The sequence below is a fragment of the Cnephaeus nilssonii genome (genome assembly GCF_951640355.1).
Source record: "Cnephaeus nilssonii genome assembly, chromosome: 14".
In the NCBI taxonomy this organism is placed as follows: Eukaryota; Metazoa; Chordata; class Mammalia; order Chiroptera; family Vespertilionidae; genus Cnephaeus; species Cnephaeus nilssonii.
Window position 1 is genome coordinate 1,419,347 of NC_137085.1, and position 20,638 is coordinate 1,439,984.

Below are 20,638 nucleotides of genomic sequence, written 5' to 3' on the forward strand. Positions count from 1 at the left end.
CTCTGGGCAGGGATGCTGCAGAGGTGCTCCCAGACACCACCGCGGTCAGAGGAAGGACCCTCGCCCGGCCAGGTTCCCAACGCAGCAGTGTCCCCACCCCCCAGTGCCACCAAGGACAGCATCCCTCAGGCCAGGAGGGGACAAGCTTTGAGCAGGACGCCCAACTGGGCTGTGCAGACTAGAACCTTCTCCGGGGCAGCCCCACCGATGCTTTGGTGCCTTTAGCCTGGAAGGACCTGGCCTGAGGGTCAGCCTGTCACCGACACTGCAGTGCCTGCCACCCAGAACCTGAGTGGTGAGTGGCATGGCGGCCGACTGGCCCCTCTGGCCCCCAAGGCACAGGGCACAAAGGGTCAGTGGTCAGGCTTCTCTGCGAAGCCCAGCTGCCCCCCCATGACCCACTGCCTGAGTGAACCCCACCTCGCCAGCAAGCTTGTCTGGTGTCACGTACAGTGAGGGCCGCATGACTGTCCCCGCCACCCCAACTGGCGTGGCCACGGGCAGCCTGTCCTTCCACAGGCACGGTGACATTTCACTAAAATTGGCCACGAACCACATGGCCACACAGAGACCGTCACACGGCAGCTTAAACACGGATGTTCCCAAAACTGCCCGAGAGAACGACCATCATGCCCGGGGGCTCCTTCATTCACTGAATCAACAGTCACTGTAAACAGATGCGGTTTCCTTTATTGAAGGTGGACCCACGCGTGAACTGCAGGGTCACCCAGCACCTCGCCCCTCGTAACATCGCCAAGGCCTCCCCAGCAGCGGCGGCCAGCTTCCACCCCAGCACCCGGCAGGAAAGACTCCGCCGGCCTGCGCCTGCGCCACTTCTCCGGCCGAAGGCTCCCGGCCGCCCCGCAGACGCTGCGACCAGCAGCACGGGCACCCGCTGTGCTGTGAGCCGGGCAGGTCCAGCAGGAGCCCCACCTGCAGAAGGAAAACCAGCCGATTCTGAGGCCCCGCAGCGCGCCCCGAGGTGGACCATCACCCTCAGCTCACCAAGCCCCCCCCACACCCCCCTCCCCCGTGGCAGCAAGAACAGCCAACGTTCAAGGCGACAACTGTAATCAAACGCCCCTCCCAAACCTGGACCAAGGGCCCAGGGCTAGGACAACACAGCACACTTCCTGCCACCTCCCAGAAGCCCCTGCCCCCCATCAGGGTCACAAGGCTTTGGGGGGAGCCAGGCGTGGTGAGGACTCAGCCTCCTGCCAGCAGCCAGAGCCTGCACCTCAGAAATCACCGGCCAGGCCACTCCTGACCCCCGCGACGGTGAGGTGACGAGTCCTCCCTCTCCTAAAGGACCGAGCTCCTGGGCAATCTGTCCTCAGCCAGCAGGAACTGACCGCCACGCAGGCAGGTGAGCAAGGCCCGGGACAGTGACCGCCTCTCGCCAGCAACGGGAGCTCGGCCTCCAGAGGTCAAGGGGCCCTCCCTCCCCACAGGGCCACCTGCGTGCCCCCCACAGGTCACCTCCCACAGGGAGACACTTTAGGAAACGAGATACAAAGGGTCTCACCAGACTTGAACAGGTGGTTCTCGCCTTGAGCGCGTGGCCCCATCTTGTCCGGCTGCCACAGCACCGAGCTCTCAACTGCAAAGGGACAAGGACAGTGGGTTACACGGGCCGCCCCAGCAGGTTACCCACAGCCCCCTCCCTCCCCGGTGCCCTGGCTGCGACAGTTCCCATCGGCCCGAGGGGATCCACGTGGGGCCAGATGCTGGGAGCGGGCCTCTGGCACCCCCCCCGCCCCCCCCAGTGCTCTGCTGGTCTCGGTCTCTAGTGGGCGCTCATGTGCCAGGTGGCTAGCCGCCCAGCCCTATAAACCTCCAGGCAGGAGCCCGGTGCCGGTCGGCCCCACTGCCTTTGCCACGTGCATCACCCACCCACCCAACAGCCTTGTCCAGAGGGAAAGGAAGAGCAGAGCTCAGGGTCCCGCCCGCGGTCCCCAAGTGTAAGCCTGGGCACAGGTCCCACGGCCGCACACACGGACCCCAAACGCCAGCCGGGCGTGCCGGGCATGTCAGGCTACAAACCATTCTTAGTGCCCACGGTTCTGAGCACTGAGCGTAGAAATAGCCACTTCCTCTGCGCCCTGGCGTCACAGGTGCAGCACGGCAGCCGCGTCTGTGGTGCCGGCGGGTCCAGCACCCGCAGGGCAGCCACCCCGCCCCGCCCTTCCCCACCGGCACCTTTCCCACCCCAGACGGACACCCGAGGTGGAAAGCCAGGACCTGGGCCGTCCATTCTGGCGCCTGGCTCGGAGTCTGAAGAGCCTGGGGGGCCGTACAGCCAGGAGGGCCCTCCTTACAGATGGCTGCACCCCCTCGCCCAGCTCCCAGTGAGGTCCCCCACCGGAGGGGAGGCGCCGGCACCTCCAGGCCTCACTCGCTGGAGGTCCCCCTGGCCTGTGGCTCCGTCTCCAACCTCTAGCAGGACTGCTGGCGCCCCGGGCGCACGGCCATAGCTTTAAGAGGCAGAGCAGCTGCCCACGAGCACCCCGTGACACTCACACCCGCTAAGACGGAACCACCGGGTTGCTAGGTGACAGCCCCCCCAAGGGAAGATTTTGCGGCCACTCTTCACCCACGTGGCAGTAAGCAATGCCCAGACCTTCACCAAGCAGCCCAAGCCTACTCACCTTCCCCCCTCGGCCCTGCGCCGGCTCCTACCTCCTGCAGTCAGGTGCATGCCCGCCGCGCGATCGGGGGCCCGGCCTGGGGAATTAAGGAGCTGTTACCTGGCGGGCACCGGGTCGCCGGCCCCCGCCAGCAGCGCAGAGCAGCGCCGAGTGTCAGGCTGTCAACCATCCAGGCGCCCACGGCCAGGGCGCTGGGCGTAGGCGAGCCTCTCTCCTCTCTGCCACCTCCTGACGCAGGCGGGGCACGGCAGCCCCCCCTGCAACGCCTCGAGGGGCAGCGAGCGGAGGCCGGCCCGGCCTCACCCCGCCCGCGCCCCGCGGTCCCTCCGACATCACACAGCAGGGGCTGCACGTGCAAGCTGCACTGGGGACCCCCCTGCAGGCTCACCCCGGGCCCCAGGAGCCCTCCCGGGGCTCAGCTTCCGGCAGGCGAGCTCCCTGGAGAGGTGACTGAAGGTCACGCGCAGGGGCATCGGATGGAAGACAAGGGGGCACTCGGCCCGGGGCCCGCCGGGCAGCACGTGACCCGGGCGCCAGGCCACCGCGCGGACGCACCGGGGGCGACGGCTCCCTTACCGTCCCCGCCTCCTCTCCACGGGGCGCGCCCCCCGGAGGCTCCAAATCCGCGGGCACCTCGGCGGGCGGGTGCAGCCGGGGCCGCGGACCCCGGGGCCGCGCGGACCCGCCATGGACGCAGCCTCCTCGGCCGCTCCCGCCGCCCGGAAAGAACGCGAGAGCGCGAGCCGCGCCTTTTATAGCGCGTACGGCGGCCCGCGAGGTCCAAGCCGCGCCCGCCCCTCGCCGCCGCCGCAGCGCCCCCTGGCGGGCCCTCCCGTTCCCGCCCCGCAGGCCGCGACACCCACCCTCCAGCCGGAGGTTCGGTTCGGGTAGTTGCGGTTGCAGGGCTCCCGGGGGGGTGCGACCGTGCAAAACGGGGTTCCGGGGACCCTGCCTCCGCGCGTGGCGGACACGGGAGGCGGCCAGCCTGTGCGGAGCGCCCGGAGCAGCGCCCGCACTCCGCGGGGTCCAGCGTGGCACTGCCCGGCCCTGCGGGACGGCCCGGAGCCGGGCCCTTGTTCGCTGCGGAAGAGAATCCGTGTCTGTCCGGGGCGGAGTGGGAGGGGAGGGCCCCGGGGCACCCAGACCTGCCTCCTGGGCACCCAGGCCACTGGGGCCGAAGTCTGGGCAGCACATTGGCCCCCTGGCCCTGGGCAGGGGGTGCCCTCCCCGGGGAACTGCAGTGCAGAGACGGAAGAGGCCTGACTTGGAGGTGTTAACGTAAAAAAAACCATTGAAGCCTGTGAAGAAATTTTGTGAGTTTATTTGAGCCAAACTGTGGACATATGCCGGGAAGCAGAACCTCAATGAATGGAGATAATGCTCCGGAGAATGGCGGGCTACATCTGTGTTTATACATTGCCATCAGAGGAGGGCCGTAGGCGGGTTATGTGAAATCCATTGGTGACGGATTAAGGAGGTGGGAGAAAGCAAAGCGGTGGGAAACCCCTGGGATTCGATAAAAAGTGGACACACGCTTAGGTGGGTGCAGGAACAATGAACATGATAATGAAGGAATTTGAGGCATCTGTCCTGGCGCCCACCACATCAGGTTGTGCCCCAGGGGCTCCAGAAAAAAGGAAGTTACAAGTTACCCAGACATCGCACAGATATGTTATCTTAGAGGCAACAAGGCAAATGGGCTCAGGAAAGATCTACGTTGATCTTTGTCAGGGAAAATATCGGCCTAGGACATGACTGCCCACCATAACCTGTTTGTAGTTAAATATTTAATTTTCAGACCATCTTGTGTGGTTATTTTAGGTCTCTGAGTTCGCAAGACCGCCACGCAGGCCTCCCCTGAGCTTGTCAGGTCAGCAGGTGGCTCCTTTCGTCCACAGAGGGGACACACGGGCTGGCTGGGTTGGAGAAAGGACTCCCCCTTCCTTCCCTCCCACCGGCCTGGAGGGGACCAGCGGGGAAGCTGGAGACCTAATTCTCCAACATAGAGAAGTTTCTAGAACTCTGCAGAGGGGCCCTGGCCCTCCCATGACTCGCCCTGGCCACGGGGATCCGTGCTGCACGCTCTTGTCCTGTCCCCGCCGCGCTCCGGGCTCCCAGCAGCTGGCCACACTGGTGACGTGGGTGCCGGTGGCCGGGTGGGAGGGAGTCTGGGTCCCCTTGCTCTTGTCCTGCTGGGACCAGGGGAGCTCGGACAGTGGCGGGACACCCCCTTTTTGAGCAGCGTCCCCTGGCCCGTCACACCCGGGAGCTCAGCGAGGTGGCTCCAGCCTGTGGGAGCCCTGGTGGGTGCTTGCCCGCTGAGGGCGCCCAGCGCGGCACAGGGACCCCGCTGCACAGGAAGGACCAGGCCCGTCCGCGAGGGCGGGCGGGAGGGGCACCTCGGAGCTGGGGTTCGGGCCGTTTCTACGGGCTTCACCGCACCTTTGACCTTTGCTAATACCGCGCAGTAACGTGCTGATCACGGCCAGGGCCTGCGTGACCTCATCATAACAACATGCATGCACCTTCTCCACCACGGAGGGGCCTCGTACAAAAACCAGCTGCGCCAGGACGTGGACCCGGGAAGGAAGGGAGCGCGCTGATGGGGACACGCGGGTTCTGAGGTTCGGGGACTTCGGTGCGGACACCGGCGACACCATTCCGGGCCGCGGGCCGCTCTGACTGCTTCTCCCCTCTTCCCCGGCGAGCAGAGTCAAGGCCACAGTCTCCACTGAGGACGTCAGAATTGGGGGGTTCCTGCCCGAAGCGAGTGCTCATGAGCAATGCCCCCAGGTGGCAGGAATATCCGTGTCCTTGTCCCGTGACCTCAGACGCGAGGAGAGGACACATCACTGACCTGCCTCTGAGTCCGTCTCTCTGAGCTCTGGGTCTTCGAGTCCCACCAGGTTTTGGGGAGAGAGGACTAGGGAGGCTGGCGAAGCAGGGGTCCCCCAGGGTCTCAGGGTCTCTCATTCCCAAAGCAACCCCCACGGGAGGGTGGAGACCTGGCCGAGGTGGGCCCGCCAACCCCGCACCCCGCTGCCCTGCCTCAGTTTCCCAACCGTCCCCTGAGGGTTGCAATGGAACAGCCTCAGCCCAGCTCAGCGCGGACACGGGCAGGGTGTGGAGAGCGGCCGCCGTATCTGCACAGGTTCAGGCCTCGGGCTGACGAGAGGGCACAGTCCTCACGGCCACGTGCAAGGCCCAGCGTGGGGGGCAGAGCCTCCCAGCACCGTGATCGCCAACAGCTGGGGTTGTGAGCGTGAACCTGTGGTCCGAACACGGGGCCCCACAGCCTGAGTGATAGAGGCTGCAAGTAAACAAAGCTGGACCAGGTGCCTGTAGCTGAGTGGGATCGAAACCCAGAGAATGCTGTAAACACCCTGACCCGCCCTCACTGTGCCGAGTGGCACCGGCTATAAAAGAAAGACACGGCTGGTGGTCCGTGGTGCTGTCGCTAGCTCTCCACGAGAGAGGACAGCGTCCCACCGAGACCCAGCTTAGTTCTCTGTCTTTTCCAATCCTTCACGGTCCCTGAACTGGGCTGAGCTGGCGGCACATAAGGCCTGGGGCTGAGCATGCCGTGGCCGGGCGGCTCGCCACAGCAGGGCTCCCCACACGGCGGGGAGGTGCATGAGCCTCTCTCGTGGACACGGGGGACCCAGGTGGATCCCACGGGAGACAATTAGGCGTGGCCCCCAGTTGGGCGCCCACGTGACCCCACCTCACTGCGCACATGCGCCATCCCAACGGCGTCTTCCTCCCGGCCCACCCCCCCATGGCAACACAGCTACGGCGCCCCCAAACAGGCTGGTCCCCAGTGTCCCGGTCCAGGCCACGTGCTCTGTACCCCCTCATCCGCGGGGGCGTTTGGAGGGTCCTGGATCCTGGGGCCTCGTCCTGTGCGCTGAGAGGTGGAGGACGGAGTGTGGGGTGACTGGTTGGGGGCGCACACGGAACTCTGGGCCCGGGCATCGCAGGCTGTGCGTGTGCGAAGGCGTGACCGCGTCTCCACGTCGCCAGGACCGGAGCGACTGACCTCGGAGCCCGAGGAGCCACCTCCTTCCCCTGTGAGCTGGCTCCGTGGGGGGGGTGGGGGGGGTCTCTGTGCCTGGAACCTTGGTCCTGGCGCCCTGCCTGCTGCATCCCGGGGACCAGGGCGCCGCTCGAAGACCAGCTGGATCCGTGACTCCGCCGTGGGACAGGGACCCTGTGGCGAGCTGCCCTGCAGGTGAGAGCTGACCCAGGTCACCACAGGAGCCCCGCGCTGCCGCCACTGTTCCCGCCCCACTGGGCACCCGTGTCCCTTCTGCTGTGATGACTGGTGGCGTGCGCACACCCGTGTCCCTTCTGTGATGACTGGTGGCGTGCGCACACCCGTGTCCCTTCTGTGATGACTGGTGGCGTGCGCACACCCGTGTCCCTTCTGCTGTGATGACTGGTGGCGTGCGCACACCTGTGTCCCTTCTGTGATGACTGGTGGCGTGCGCACACCCGTGTCCCTTCTGCTGTGATGACTGGTGGCGGGCGCACACCTGTGTCCCTTCTGTGATGACTGGTGGCGTGCGCACACCCGTGTCCCTTCTGTGATGACTGGTGGCGTGCGCACACCTGTGTCCCTTCTGCTGTGATGACTGGTGGCGTGCGCACACCTGTGTCCCTTCTGCGATGACTGGTGGCGTGCGCACACCTGTGTCCCTTCTGCTGCGATGACTGGTGGCGTGCGCACACCTGTGTCCCTTCTGCTGTGATGACTGGTGGCGTGCGCACACCTGTGTCCCTTCTGCTGTGATGACTGGTGGCGTGCGCACACCTGTGTCCCTTCTGCTGCGATGACTGGTGGCGTGCGCACACCTGTGTCCCTTCTGCTGTGATGACTGGTTGGGGGCTCACACCTGTAGTTCGTTGCAAACTCCTCCCCAGCCCCCAGGGGACATGTGGGTTCTGAGGGAGCTTTCTGTCCTGTGGTTTGGGGGGTACGGGTAAGAGGGCTTTGAGGGGTCAGGGCTCGTGCAGGAGGCACCCAACTGATGTTTCTCTCTCTCTCCCTCTCCCTAAAAATCAATGGAAAAATAGACTCCAGCGAGGATTAAGGCCGCGGTTTGCCGCTCTGTTGACTGAGTTTGCCGACCACTGGACTGGACTAAATGTTACCGTGTGGTTGGAAGCTGTGAGGATTAGGCAATTGTGGCATGTTGTGTGCAGAGAGGTAAAGGGTAGTATGTGACAGTGGTCGGCAAACTCATTAGTCAACAGAGAGGCAAACCGCGGCTCGAGACCACTGAACTAAAGAAACAAAAAACCAACAGAAAACCGCTCGGAAACCCCATGTGGAAAGTCGGTACCCTCCGCTTTGCCTGGGTCACTCCGTGGGGCACGGGGCGCTTCTCGCTGAGCGTGTCCTATTGGGGTGACCAGCCCGTTTTGGACAGAGGGAGGGGGTTTCTCGGGTTCCTGATGAGAAAGGGCCCGGGGTCACATGCCAGAGAAGCTCCCAGCGTGCCCTGGGGCCAGCCGGCTCCCTCCTGGGCCTCAGCTCCTCATGGGGAAGTGGGGCTGGGAGGGGGGTGCGGGGGGGCGTGAGCAGAGCCCCGACAGCTGCTGGCCTTCGGTCACACATGCTCCTCCAGCTGTGGCAGGTGGTGCCCGCATTTCCCCCTTAAGCTGGGGAATGTGGGAGCCGATCATGGAGCAGAGCCCCCCACCCCCCACCCCCCCACCTGAGCCCTGAGGGTCCCCTGCGCACTCTCACTGCCGCGTGCAGCTCCTCCTGGTCACCACGGCGCCTCGGGACCTTGCACACTTTCCTGGGTCTCTCGGGAGGACGTGTGCACCTGGGGAGGGCCTGCCTGGTGCCCGGAGCCGCGCTCATCCGCCATTCATTCCCAGTCCTGTTTGTCTATTATTTCTTGGTAATCCTCACCAGAGGGCATTTTTTCTGTTGGTATTTAGAGTGGAAGGGAGGAGGGAGAGACGCAGAGAGAAACATCAATTGGTTGCCTCCCGAACAGGCCGGTCACAGGTGGGGATGGAGTCCGCAACCCGGGCCTGTGCCCTTGACCGGGAACCGAACCTGGGACCGTCAGTCCGTGGGCCCACGCTCTATTCACCGAGCCAAACGGGCTAGGGCTCAAATCCTATTTTTTTAAAAATGTTTTTATTGATGTTTATAGAGAGGGAGGGAGAGGGACAGAGAGAAACATCGATGGGAGAGAAACATCATCGACCGGCTGCCTCCTGCACGCCCCACACTGGGGATCGAGCCCGCAACCTGGGCCTGTGCCCTGACCGGGAATCGAACCGTGACCTCCTGGCTCACAGGTCAACTAAGCCATGCAGGCCTGGCCAGACGGGGCCTCCTGGGCAGCCTCCCTGCTACGGAGCCGCGCTCTGTGAACACGGGGGTTGATTTGCTGAGGCCTCACGCACCCGCTTTTCTGTTGCCGGAGGCGGTGCTGACCGTGTTGCCGGCTGGCCGGCCTCTCGAGAGAGCTGTTCTGCGGTGTGACGGGTACAGGTAAGAGGGCTTGGAGGGGTCATCCGTGTGTCCAGTCGGGCAGCGTCCACCCAGGCTTCGCCCAGAGCCCTGGGCAGTGCCCGCAGCGCCCGTGTGCTGTGCCCGCTCTGGGTGGACGGGCTGGCGCCGGGACCCTCTGGCTCCGCGTGTCTGAGGCCGTAGGTCCCGGCGATGCTACAGGGACGGGGACGCAGTGTGTCAGAGTGTTCGCCCGATCGGGGCCTCCAGTGGAACGACCGGCGGGATACGTGTGCGTGTGTGTGCGTGTGTGTGCATGTAAAGCAGAGCGGAGATGGACTTCACCCCGTTGGCTCCTGTGATCCCTGGGCCGGCACGTCCGCACCCAGCAGCCAGGCGGGCGGGCGCCGAGCGCGGGCGGGGTCTCGGCGCTGCGGCCTCCGCTGGCCCTGGTCCCGTCCCGCTGTGCACGCTGCCCACACCTGCAGACTCATCCCGCCACACGCAGATGGCAGCCCGCCTGGCGAAACCATCACCCCTGTCACCACACGTGTCCTTGGGCCACATTTAATGTTCAGGACACGGTGCAGCCGTCCTGTGTGCGGAGGAGGCTGCGGCCCGGGCGGCGCTCACGCCCTCGGGCGCCTGCAGCTTAGGCCCTTGTGTGACCTCGGTGTGGTTGACGCCTCTTGGGGCGTGTGCCCGGAGATGAGAAGGGCAGGGAGGGAAGAAGGAAGTTCAGTCACACACACCCACACACACGCACACGGCTAGTTTGGGAAGATGCCGGAGTGGGCCCTGCGGCCTCGGAGGCGGGGCTGGCCTGGGTTGGAAGGCGGCTGCGGTGGGGAGCGCTGGTCCTCTCGCAGCGCCAGCGCCCGCTCGGCCCCAGCGCCCACGCTGGCCGCCCTCGGGGCCAGATTAGCACGATTCGGAGTTGGCGCCATCTCTGGCCCAAGCCCAACAGCTGGACGTCGTGCCAGCACCAGGTTGGCACCAGCTCCAGGACCAGCTCCTGCGCCAGGTCCTGAGCCGCAGCCACTCCCAGCACCACCGGCTGGAGCACAGCAGCGGCTCCGGCCCCACTGCAGACAGCGGCCGCTGCGCTCAGCCGGCTTGCCGGCTCCAGCACCGCCAGCACCGGCTCCGGCGTCTGAATCGGACCCGGCCGCATCCCGCGTCTCAGACAGCAGTGGGGGGGCGGGAGCTGCCTCAGCACAGCCCTCGGCACCGCCAGGCGCTCGGTCAGCCGTTGGCACCAGAACTCGCCTGAGCACCAGCCCCTGGGCCAGAGGCGAGGGCCGCTCCAGAGCGAGAGCAGCGCCACCCGCTCCCGCGCCAGCGAAGAGCTGGAGGGGTTTCCGGAGCCCACACTCTGGGGTCAGAGCCCATTGCGGCCCCAGCGTCAGAACCTCCACGGCCAGGTCCCTCACGGACCCTAGCACCAGCTGCCCAGCAGCCCCGGTGTGGGATGAGGGAACCCCAACTGGCACCTCACAGCTATCCAAGAGGGCCCCCCAGCCTGCCCCCAGGGCCCTGCGCTGGCACTCAGGGAGGGGACCCCCAGATAGAAGCCGGAACCTCTATGCAAATGGGGACTGCTTCACCCTAGGCACAGGGCGGCGAGAGGTGCTTGGGGCGGCCAAGTCAGAACCAGCACAGCCCTGGCAGCACCCCCACTCACGACAGCCCCGGGAGGGGTCCTCTAGCGCCACCTTCACATGAGCAACTGAGGTTCAGAGAGGGCAAGCAGTATCCCCAAGACACACAGCAGCGCCCGTGCTGTGGGGGGGTCCCGTGCTGTGGGGGGTCCAGGACCTGCTGGGCGGTGGTGAAGGCTACGTGGGCGACAGGAAGATGGTGACAGGAGAGGTTGCTGCTCTCGAAGGCGGGCACCGGGTACCCTACCAGCTCCTTGACGGGTCCGCACTGCCTGTCCCCCTGGTGGGGTCACGGGCAGGGCTCCTGGTCGCAGGGCCTGCTGGGGGGAGGGACGGCTGATACCGGAAGAGCACGGAACTGCTGGTTCCGCGTCCGGAGGGCAAGGGGCCGTGAAGACTCACAAACGTGAAAAGGACTCTGGCCCTGCGCAAGGCTGCGGCCCGGCGCCGGGGGTGGAGGGAGGAGGGCCCCGTCTCCATGGTTGGGACGGGGCCACTCAGGTGGCAAAGCCCTGGGCCGGACCTGGGCGGTGTCTGGGCGAGCTGACCCTGGCTCACTGGGGGTGCCGGGCTCCATCCCTCACCCACTGTGGCCCCAAGTGCCCAGCCCAGCGCTCGGGCCCTTGCTCTGGAGGCTCTAGTCCCCCTGCACCCAGCCGGTCGGGTCTACGGGGCAGGCCGGGCACCATGCGGCAGGAGGGGGCTTGGGGGCCAGCCCTGCCGCTCCTGGCCTCCGGCCTTCTGGGCGCTCTTGGGGTTCATCTCCAGCGTGGCACTCTTGGAGGTTCCCTCCTGCTGGGCTCAACGCCCCGCTTTGCCTGAGCCCCTGGGGGGCCCCTGGCAGCTGCTGATGGCGAGGCCCTGGCCGGCCGCGGCTCTGACCTGCGCCTTCCCCCTCGTCCTCACTCCGCCCTCGCCACCCCGCCTCAGGGGCACCCATCCGGTCTCCCACCTGGAACCCATGCAAACTCCTGCACCCGGTGGCCTTCAGGGGACACAGGACGGCAGGGGCCAGGCAGGCCCTCCCCGAGGTTCTCACAGAGTGTGGAGCGGGGTCCTGGGGCGTGGACCCCTCCCAGGCTGCTCCCCGCACCGGCCCTTCGGTCAGCCCACACCTTCCTTCCGCGTCTCTGACGTCTCGCCCAGGCCGGGCGAGCCCGGAGCTGATGGACACCCTCCCTAAAGGTGGCCGGCCCTCTGCCCCTCACTCGGGGTCGGGGACTCTTCAGCCAGCAGACCTGGTGCTCGATGTCCAGCCCCTCGGGTCCCCCGTCTCTCGGGTCCCCAGCTCGGCTCGGGAAGCGTCAGCTGCGCACCAAGCCCCGCAGGGCTGCTGACCGGCCTGGACACCTGCGCTAACTTCAGTTTGCCAATTAAAGTGACGGTCACTCCTGGCTCCCGTGGCACTGGCTCCTTGCGTCTCCCCAACCACAGCCGTTCCCCATCCCCCAACCCTGAGGTGGTGGCGGGACACTGGGGACTCGCCTTCCTGTCCCCCATGTGCTCTGCGGGGCCCGGGCTGGCAGAGGTGGGCTACCCTGTCCCAGACCCTGCTGCTCGCTCCCCGGCAGACAGGCCGCGCCTGGGGTAGGTGCTGACCCCGAGGAGGCAGGCAGGACAGGGCCCCACCCAGCCCAGGACAGTGTGGCCAGAGGGCCCGCCCGACCACTGGGTGCGTCAGGAGGCCTGAGCCCAGCTCTGACGGTGGCCTGAGGGCAGGTGCCCGTCGTCCCGCCTGAGTGACACATCGTGTGCCTGCCAATCGCCTCAAAGCCCCAGGACCCGAGCGCAGGGACCTTGGGGATCCCTGAGGGACTGGGGGGCATCTGGTAAGTGCCACACCGACGCCTGTCCACGGACCTGTCCACAGACCACGCTGTTGAACGCAGGGCTCCGGGCCACGCGCTGCCGGACCCGAGCTCGTTCCGTCCAGATCTGCCGTCTGCCCACCCAGTGGGGGACTCGCCTGCAACCTCCTGTGATGGAACAGCCCGGCCAGGGCCACTCGGGTCCGGAACCACACTGCCGGTGAGAACCTCACACCAAGGACCCACCTCGGGGCGGAAACAGGTTCCGGGACAAGCGTGCTTCCCACGGGGCCCGCCAGGCCGGGACGACTCGAACTCGGGACCAACCAGGCTCGGCGGCGGCTTTTATTGAGGAGGGGGGTGGACCTGTCACAGCGAAGGACCCGCGTCCAGCGAGGCCTGCGTTCCTGGGAGTGAAGGGTCGGCGGGACCCCGGCCCTCGGTCCCCTCCTGGCCCTGCAGCCGGTACAGGGCCTCGACCTGCCGGCGCTTGTCCTTGGCCCGGCTGACGACAGTGCGGAAGAGTGTGCAGAAGAGCCGCACGGCGGGCGGCGAGTCGTCGTTGCCGGGCACGGGGTAGGTGATGAGGCAGGGGTTGCAGTTGGTGTCCACGATGCCCACGGTGGGGATGTTCATCTTGGCCGCGTCCCGCACGGCCACGTGGGGCTCGAAAACGTTGTTGAGCGTGTGCAGGAAGATGATGAGGTCGGGCAGGCGCACGCCGGGGCCCAGCAGGAGCGGCGCGTTGGTCAGCAGGCCGCCCTTGAAGTAGCGGGTGTGGGCGTACTCACCGCAGTCCCGGGCCGTGTTCTCGACGAGGTGGCAGAACTGCCGATGGCGGCTCACAAACAGGATGATGCCCTTGCGATAGGCCACGTGGGCCGTGAAGTTCAAGGCCAGCTGCAGGTGCGCGGCCGTCTGCTCCAGGTCGATGATGTCCTGGTCCAGGCGGCTCCCGAAGATGTAGGGCTCCATGAACCTGTGGGAGACGCCCCCTCCGGCAGTGAGCAGGGCCCCCCGTCCTGCGGGGCCCCCCCTCCCAGAGACGACACAGGAGTGAGGACCCTGCCCGGGCGTGACGGCTGGGCAGGCCACTTCCAAGTGACGGGCAAGTGGCTTGGCTGGGAGCCTGCCCCTCGTCCCCCGGGGACCCTCCGTGGCCGCCTGGACGTTTAAACACAGCGTGCCCTGCTCCCTGCCGCTCCCGTCACAGCCCCTTCTTTGTACTGATGTCAGGGAGGAAGGGAGAGGGAGAGAGATGGAAGCATCAATGATGAGAATCATTGATCGGCTGCCTCCTGCCCGCCCCACACTGGGGATCGAGCCCGCAACCCGGGCATGTGCCCTGATCGGGAATTGAACTGTGACCTCCGGGTTCATAGGTCGATGCTCAACCACTGAGCCACACCGGCCGGGCTGTCGTTATTGTTCTTGAGGCTTTATGACCGAGGTCCTTCTGGGCTGGGCCGAGGGGCCAGCAGAATGGGGAGGGGCCCAGGCTGCAGTGTGAGGGGTCGGGACAGGAGCCAGCCAGGCCTGGGAGGGAGCCCCGAGAACAGAGGGCCAGTGGGCAGGACAAATGTCACCCCTCAACATGGGACTTGTCCCGCCCTCAGCTCCACTTGCGCTCACGCCCACCTGGCTCTGTCCCTTCCTCTCAACAGACTCTGCCCACGGCCCACAGGCCCCGTCCGCTTGGCAGCTCCCACTGTGCAGCCCGCCCTCCTGCTCTCCCCGCCCGCCGGGCCCAGGATGCTCCCTCCCAGCACCCACGTGACAGTGCCCTGGGGTGGCCAAGGTGCCACCCTTCACGGTACCCAAGCTCCTGAGGTCCCCAGGCCTCCCTGGTCCTGGTCATCCTGGTATAGGCCACTGACACTGTGCTCTGCCCCCGACCCCACCTCCAACCCCAAACCCTGGACCCCAGCTCTGCCCCACCTCACAGCCACGCTGTTCCAACTCTCCTGCCCCCACCCGGCCTCTCCTGGGGCGCAGGGATCCCATCTGAAGAGGAAGGGGTTGCATGCAAGCTGGCACGTGACCCTGCGCCCAGGGCCCGGGGCAGAGGGTCCCCAGCTCCCGCCCACCTGTGCCGGCAGCCGGCTTTGTGTCCCAGGTGCACGCGGGCATCGAAGAGGCTCCTCACGGAAAACAGCTCCTTGACGTTGAAGAAGTCCGAGTGCTTGAGGGGCTCGCTGAGGACCCGGTCCTGGAGGTCTGGGGGGGACAGGGTGCTGGGTCTCGCCCCGCCCACGGGAGGCCGGCTGCGGGCCAGGGCCGGAGCCCCGCGAGGCGCAGGCCTCAGGGTCCCCTCGGGCGGCCGGTGCCGGCCACGCTTTGCTCCGGGGTCCTTAGGGCCCTCCCAGGGCCGCAGAGACCGCCCACGAGGGAGCCGAGCCGGCCTCCCCCGTCCGCAGGGGTGGGTGGGGGGTCACGAAGGACAGTCCAGGGCCCCCGTGGGGCTGCGGGGGCCGGGCCGCCCCTTCTCCTCCCGGGACTCGGACCCTCCCGGGTTTCACAACTAAAACAAGCGGAACTCGGGACTCCTGGCGACTTCCACCCAAACTGGGGAGGCCCGCGCCCCCTCCCGGCCAGCCCCGCACCTGCATGGCCGCTGCTGCCCGGGGGGTCGCTCACGGCGGCGGCCGCCGCGCTTCCCAGCGTCCTGCCGCTCGGCCGGGCTGGCCCCGGGGTCGCGGCCCGGAGGACGTGCAGCCGGAGCGGCCGGGGCCACGCACCTGCGGAGAGAGCGGGGCGCGGGTTCGCGGCGCGGCCTCCCGGGCCCCTCCCACCCCAAGTCTCCACGCGGCGGCCGAGCGGGGGTCCCCGGGAGGCGAGCAGGGGTCCTGGGGAGGCGATCCCGCAGGGCGGAGCGGGGCGGGGGCCCCGGGAGGGGGCCGTGCAGGCGGGGGCGGGGGACCCGGGCGCGCTCACCCGCGCTCAGCAGCCGGGGCAGGGCGGGCGCGGGCGCCATGGTGCGGAGGAGGCGAGCGCGGGGCCAGAGCGGCCTCCTCTTCCGCCGCGGCCCGCGCGCCCGCCGCCCCGCCGCCTGCAGGCCCGGAGGGGCCACTGCACCCCGCGCCGCGCTCCCCGGGCGTCCCCGCCTCCTTCCGAGGGCGGGCCGTGCGCGTCCCCTCGCGCCGCCCGCTCTCCCCGGGACCCGCCGGGCCGGGGACTGTCGGCTCCGGGCAGCCTAACCAGCCTTCGCACACGCTCGCTTTAGTTTTAAATGCACTCGGCTTAGGAGGGTCCCACCCGTTAGGAGGATCTGGAGCCGAAATGGAGGCCCTGGGCGCTGTGGGGCACGACCTCGCGGGGTCCGGGAGCGCCCCGTGCGCGGGGAGCGTGGGCCCCTGCGGGCAGAGGCCTGGCGGAGCTGCAACCCCCGCGGGTGGCTGCTTTCCCGGCATTTGGGACAAGGTCGGGCGGCCCCGCGCGCGATGACGGCCCGCCCGGCCCGCATCCCGGGTCCCGGGCGCTGCAACCCCAGGAAGTGAGGTTTTGTTATCCCGGCCTGCGGGGACCCGGCCTGCTCGCCCCGAAGGTTCTAGACTTCGAACTTCAGCCCCTCCGGCCAGCAGAGGCGCGGCGCCTTTAAGGACTCGACCCACCCAATCAGGTGACCAAGCCGTCGCTTAGCAACGGGACGCCGCGCGACCCAGGCGGCGCGGGCTGCGGAGAGGCTGTGCCTGGCCTTTCTCGTCTCCCCCGTGCAGCTCCGTGGACGGCGGGATGTCCAGCGAGAACCCCGGAGAGTGCGCGGAGCCCGTGGCGAGCGCGGAGCCCGTGGAGCCCGCGGCCCAGGCCCCCATGGAGAAAACCAGCGACTACTACCGCGTGGATGAGGACCTGCCGGCGAGGTTCAACCACCCTGCGTGCTTCCGGGGCTACAGGTGAGGCCACAGGTAGGGACCACCTGGCAAAGGCAGGAGAGAGAGGCCACCTTCCCAGCGGGCGGCCCTGCGTCCGCCCAGATAGTCCCCAGGTCCCCAGCCCGCCTGGCACCCCGTCAAAGCGAGGTCAGCTCTTCACCACATGGGCTGCCAATGCTGCCCCGAGCTTTGGACTCGCGTCAGTGGGCCCAGCCGCAGTGGGGATTGATCCCCGCAGGAGTCGCGAAGCCCAGTTCTGAGGCTGGGGGGAGGCGGCCAGCGGAGTGAGGCCTGCGGCTGCTTCAGTGCATCGCAAACCTACACCCTTCATCCCGCTGCGCAGTGATGCGAAGGCGCGCACCTTCCCGCCCTCAGTCCCCCCACAACCCCGAGTGGGATCTGTTCTCCTCCTCCCCTTCCGGGAGAGAGGACTGGGAGGGTGGGAAGACCTCGCGGTGCCCGGGACCTCGCAGTGCGGGGCCCACAGCCCACGGTCAGACTGCTCTGTTAGTAGAGTTGGTACCAGGGGCTGCAGGCAGGCTGGGGAGTGGAGGGACCCCCCCTGGGGGGGCAGGGTCTGGAGGCTGAGCCACACACAGCTCCAGGCCTACCCACCGACCCAGGGAACGACCAGGTGTGCCTGGCCGGGGTGCTGAGGCCCAGCTCTTGTTCCTGGGGGCAGAGGTGGGCAGAGGGACCAGGAGGCCGAGCCTGCACGCCCCGGGAGCCCACATCCGGGGCTGCATCTCCAGCCTGGGGCATTTCCAGCAAGGCTCCCTCCACCAGACCGTGAAGGCTGTGGCTCGGGCAGGGTTATAACGAACGAATGCACGGAAAATAGAGGGAGTCTGTCCCCTGCCAGGAGGACCAAGGAGCCGGTCTCGGTGTACAGGACCAGTAACCAGGCCTACGGGGGCCGAGCGCCCACCGTGCACGAGATGCCGGTAAGCGGGGAGGAGCCCGGGGAGGGTGGGCGTCTCTAGAAGAGACCGGAACCCTGGATTCCTCAAAGGCCTCACACCTCGGGGGAGGGCTGGGGGCGCCCAGAGCTCCGGGCGGCAAAGCGGGAGGCACCGGAGCTGCTGCGGGTGGGAATGAAGCGACTCGCCCTGAGATCTGGCGGTGAAATTGCTCCAGGGTGCAGAGTGCATGTGCACTCTCCCAGGGTGCCCGGGGGACCGGCCCCATTCACTCACACTCACATGCACGCACACGCACACGCACACGCACACACACACACACACACACACACACACGGCCCCATTCACTCACACTCACACGCGCACACACATGCACACACACACACACGCACACACACATGCACACACACGCACACGCACACGTGTGCACGGAGGCTGTCCGTTCTGAGGCAAACAAAGAAAGGTCCAATAACTGGCCTGGTGGCACAGTTTGTAAACCAGGAACTGGGGGTGGCGTGGGGCGGGACCCCCAAATCAGGGCTCGTAGCCACACGCAGGCGGCCCGGAGCTGACCCTCCGTGTGACGGTGGGAGGAGGCACAACTGGTCATTGTCCCGACGGCGGGCGTGACCTGGGTCGGCCGGGGCAACGAGGCCTTCCTGTCGCTCACTGGCCTCGCTGCCTCCTGAGAATAGAGACGTTTTCTTACGAATTCTTTTTCCCAAAAATACCGAATGACGAGCCGGTAAGAGTGCCCCGTGCACGCTGTGTTTCCTTTGCGCTTCCAGAAAGCATTCTATGCGTATTCAAATAGCTTCTCCAGACAACTGGCAGCTGCTGGAATGTTCCGGAACACTTCTTTCAACGTCCACGTGGAGAAGAGCACCGTGTCGGGCGCCGACAACTGCATCACCTCCTACAACCGGCTGAACTTCCACCCCAGCTACAACGTCCGCAGGCCCTCCATCTGCAACGACTGAGGCCGGCGGCCGCCCCCCCCCCCCACCCGCCCCCCATGGCTGCCCGGCGGGAAGGTCCGAGCTCGCTGCTGCCCCTCCAAACGCCTTTCCTCTGTGTGGCCCCCTTTCCCGGCTGACAGCTGAGGGGGGAGGGGGCCGCTGCCTTGTCTTCGCATTAAAATGTTGCCCCATCCCGAGTCCCCGACTCACCTGGGATCGAGGGGCAGGTCGGCGGGCGTCTGGGGGCCCACGCGTCGCCCTGAACACGCCCCCGTGTCTCTGTTGGGAGCCGTGTTCCTGCTCACGGTGCTCAGCTGTGCGGGGAGGGTCCCCCGCCCGGGCCCGGCCAGGGAGGCGCTGCGGAATCCTCTGGAAAGCACCAGGCAGGCCAGGCAGCAGGGCCGTGTGGGTCCCTGAGCCACAGAGGACAGACTCGGGGTCCCCGCCAACACCCTCCGGCCACGAGGAAGCCGGGCGGGCGGCCGATAAACGGGACACGGCGGGCGGGCGCCCACAGGGGAGTTCTTGCCTTCGTGTTCATGTAAACTTTTCAGTAAAAAGTGGAAAAAACCCCAAACCACGCAGGCAGGGAACAGGTTTCCTCAGGAGGGAGCGCCTGCAGCAGCCGGTTTTATCTGCGTGGCCGGTCCGCGGCCGGGGTCCCGGGAGCCGGGGGTCCTCAGGGAGGAAACAGCCTCATGGCAGCCACACGGATGCCGCCTGCAGGGGGACCCCGCCTTCAGGAGAACCCCGCCTGCAGGGGGACCCTGCCTGCAGGAGGAACCCCGCCTTCAGGAGATGCGCTCGTCACATGGGAAACCAGATAGAAGCAGCGCCTTCTTCACGGACTTTCACCCGAAGAGAGTGACTCGCACCTGGATTTGGGAGGAGACGAACCCTCAGTTTATTCATTGGCGCCTTTGGGGATCGGCACCGAAGTGAGCACCTTGGCAACACCCTCCGTGTCCAGTTTGGGATGAACGCGGTTTCCAGAGGAAGCCAGTACGTTTGATAAGAAGGCGCAGGCCTGAGCCCTGGCCCGCCGGGCTCAGTGGTTGGAGCGTCGGCCACGCAGCGAAGGGTCACGGCTCGATTCCCGATCAGATTCGAGGGCACGGACCTGGGCTGCAGCTTCGATCCCCAGGGGCCCCACGTGGGAGGCGGCCGATCGACGTGTCTCTCACATTGATCTCTCCCCCTCCCCCTCTCCCTCCCCCGCCCTTCCACGCTCTGAAAATCAATGGGAAAAACAGAAGTATCTCCGGGCGAGAATTAACCAAGAAAAGAAAAGAAATAAAAAGACACACGGAGCTCCTGAAGCCGGGACCGGCGCTAGCTGAGCAGGGACACCCCGACCCCAGGCGTCCCGCTGGGGCTCAGTTCTGACCTCCCTTCGTTAAAACACCGAAGACGGAGCCGCCGTCCGAGTTCAGTCTCCGGATGAAACGAACAGAGAAGAAGGCCTCCCACCACGTGTCTACACTCAGCAGAGAACGAGTCCTTCCTCGGCCGCTGAGCCGGGGGGAGGGGGGGGTCAGACCGGCAGACAGCCTCTCCTCGTGCCTCAGAAGCGGCGAGGCCGGGACCCCTGTGACGAGGCGGCTGCCCGAGCCGGGCACCAGGGGAGACCCCTTACCCGGACAGACTCCCCATCCTCAGCGCGGCTCCGGGCTCCGGCTGGCCTCGCCCGCTGACGGGATGGGAGGGCCCCCGCACACCACCGCTCTGAGGACAGCGTGGGCAGTGCCTGGGCACCGTGGTCCAGCAGAGGCTGCTTTCTCCTTTTTAAAAATAGGTTTTTAAGTTTTTTAGAGCGAGAGGAAGGGAGAGGGAGAGAGAGAAACATTGACCGGCTGCCTCCCGCACGCTCCTACTGGGGATTGAGCCCCCACCTGGGCATGTGCCCTGACCGGGAATCGAACCGGCGACCTCGGTGCACGGGATGACGCTCAACCAGCCGAGCCACAACCAGGCTGGGCGGCAAAGGCTCCTTAAAGGAAAAGACGGAGGAGTTCAACGCCATTGGAAGGGAGCTCTAGTTAGCCCGGCTGGTGTGCTCGGTGGTGGGAGCGTCAGCCCCCAAGCGTTTCCGGTTTGATTCCTGGTCAAGGGCACATACGAGCCTGGGTGCGGTTCACGCCCTGCCCCTGGTCAGGGCGAGTGCGGGAGGCGACCAGTCAATGTGTCTCTCTCATATCAATGTGTTTTTCTCTCTCCCCCTTCCTCCCACTCTCCCTGAAAAGCAATGGAAAAAATAGCCTCAGGTGAGGATTAACAACAAAATAAGGGAGCTGT

General features: G+C 66.6%; 2 protein-coding genes and 1 long non-coding RNA gene across 4 annotated transcripts; 1 reads left to right on the forward strand and 2 right to left on the reverse strand.

Moving 5' to 3' along the window:
* Positions 1–666: 666 nt before the first annotated feature.
* On the reverse strand, positions 667–3,363 carry LOC307110408. The gene is made up of 4 exons (XR_013814440.1): positions 3,225–3,363; positions 2,649–2,724; positions 1,526–1,600; positions 667–933 (listed from the first exon to the last, which is right to left on the reverse strand). It is a non-coding gene; the product is annotated as an uncharacterized lncRNA (long non-coding RNA).
* Positions 3,364–12,908: 9,545 nt separating this feature from the next.
* Positions 12,909–15,694, reverse strand: MRPS2 (mitochondrial ribosomal protein S2). Its single transcript, XM_079789552.1, has 4 exons — positions 15,527–15,694; positions 15,196–15,330; positions 14,680–14,809; positions 12,909–13,571 (listed from the first exon to the last, which is right to left on the reverse strand). The coding sequence occupies exons 1-4, from the start codon at positions 15,564–15,566 to the stop codon at positions 12,962–12,964; spliced, it is 915 nt and encodes a 304-aa protein (XP_079645678.1). The 5' UTR covers positions 15,567–15,694; the 3' UTR covers positions 12,909–12,961.
* A 25-nt stretch (positions 15,695–15,719) lies between these two features.
* PIERCE1 (piercer of microtubule wall 1) lies at positions 15,720–20,634 on the forward strand. 2 transcript variants are annotated; one of them, XM_079789554.1, is made up of 3 exons: positions 15,720–16,485; positions 17,327–17,408; positions 18,173–18,501. In XM_079789554.1, the coding sequence occupies exons 1-3, from the start codon at positions 16,325–16,327 to the stop codon at positions 18,362–18,364; spliced, it is 435 nt and encodes a 144-aa protein (XP_079645680.1). In that variant the 5' UTR covers positions 15,720–16,324; the 3' UTR covers positions 18,365–18,501. The 2 variants fall into 2 exon arrangements, with proteins under 2 accessions (XP_079645680.1, XP_079645679.1); XM_079789553.1 differs by having other exon boundaries at positions 16,306–16,485; positions 18,199–20,634.
* Positions 20,635–20,638: the final 4 nt, after the last annotated feature.